This window comes from Triturus cristatus, chromosome 8 (genome assembly GCF_964204655.1).
Source record: "Triturus cristatus chromosome 8, aTriCri1.1, whole genome shotgun sequence".
Lineage (NCBI taxonomy): Eukaryota > Metazoa > Chordata > Amphibia > Caudata > Salamandridae > Triturus > Triturus cristatus.
In genome coordinates, this window is record NC_140591.1 from 1,594,560,340 (window position 1) to 1,594,561,817 (window position 1,478).

A 1,478-nucleotide genomic window follows, 5' to 3' on the forward strand; every position below is an offset into this window, starting at 1 on the left:
ATTGATAAACATTTATTTGTAGTAGGACTTGAGTCCTCCTTGTAATTAAAAGAATTTTTCAAATTATGATATTACCATATTAGGCTTCATTCAAATGGATACTTTGTGAAGCGGTTTTGGTATTTCTGTTGGGTGACACTGTGTTTCAATTAATTTTCTTAGATCAGTTGCATGTCTCCAGGTTGTATCTGTTGGTATAGGACCCATTCGTAATATGTTTCATTATTATCTTTTAGGTAGCAAAGAAAACAGATCACCAACATGTTTACCACATACAACAGATCCACCAGTGTCTCTGAATTTGTACTGATATGCTTCCCAGGGCTCGAGAGTTGGCAACACTGGTTGTCCATCCCATTGCTTTGTCTCTTCCTTCAGGTTATCACTGTCAACACGATTCTAATAGTAACAATATATTCATCGCCAAGGCTGCACCAACCAATGTACTATCTTCTTTGCCTTCTTGCCCTGGGGGATTTACTGATAAGTTTTGCATCTTTGCCAAAGGCCTTGGCTGTCCTCTGGTTTAATGATAACACAATCAGCCCATTTGCCTGTTTCAGTCAATTATTCATTTTGTTTTTCTGCAATGGAATGGAAGCATACATCTTCACATGCCTGGCTTTGGATCGTTATGTTGCAATCTGCATCCCATTGCACCATTCCTTGATCATCACCAGCAGGAGAACAGCACAGACAATTGCAAGTTTCCTGATAACTAACACGGTTGCTTTCTTGCCGTATCCAGTGCTGGCTTCTAGACTGCATTACTGTGCAGGAAACTCTATTCCACACTGCGTCTGTGAGACTCTGCCTCTTACAAAGCTTGCCTGTGATAGCAGCATGACCAGTAACATTTATGGTGTAGTGATCACAAGTATATACTTATTCTTTCTTTCACTGTCATTGGCCTTCTCCTATGGTATGATCCTCCGAGCTGTTCTAAGGATTGGCAGCTGGAGCACCGCTCGCAAAGCCTTCAGCACCTGCAGTTCCCACCTCATTTTGGTGTCCTATCATTATTTCATTGTCATTTTGATCCATGTTTCAAACAGGATGGAGAGCCTTATGCCACGCTATGGGCATGTTCTGTTGAGGTTCTCTGAATTTCTTGTGACTCCAGCTCTGAATCCTTTGGTATACGGCATTAGCAACAAGGAAATCCGGCAAGAAATTGTCAAATTACTCAGAAAGATTTCTCCTAATATCTGCAAATCTTGAAAATCTTTAATGGATGCACATCTAAAGTGATTAATAACGTTCCACTCAAATCAAGTGAACAACTATTTAGCTGCCTATCTGTTTGATTAAGCTGAAATAAATTACACCTTTCATTTAGCAAACATGAATGTGTCCTATTCATTATGTTTTTAAGAGACAATTGTGTTATTTGCCTCAACTATATTTAATGGACCATTAGTCCTATAATCTCTGAAATTCAGCCATATGATCCTGACTTTGAACACCAACCTGACCCA

General features: G+C 39.5%; 1 protein-coding gene across 1 annotated transcript; it reads left to right on the forward strand.

Annotated features, from left to right (window-relative positions):
* Positions 1–261: 261 nt before the first annotated feature.
* On the forward strand, positions 262–1,221 carry LOC146806274 (olfactory receptor 56A4-like). The gene has a single exon (XM_085623925.1). The coding sequence runs from the start codon at positions 262–264 to the stop codon at positions 1,219–1,221; it is 960 nt and encodes a 319-aa protein (XP_085480051.1).
* Positions 1,222–1,478: the final 257 nt, after the last annotated feature.

Coding starts and splice junctions, on each gene's coding strand:
- LOC146806274 (XM_085623925.1), top strand. CDS start 262: ATGTTTACCACATACAACAGATCCACCAGTGTCTCTGAATTTGTACTG.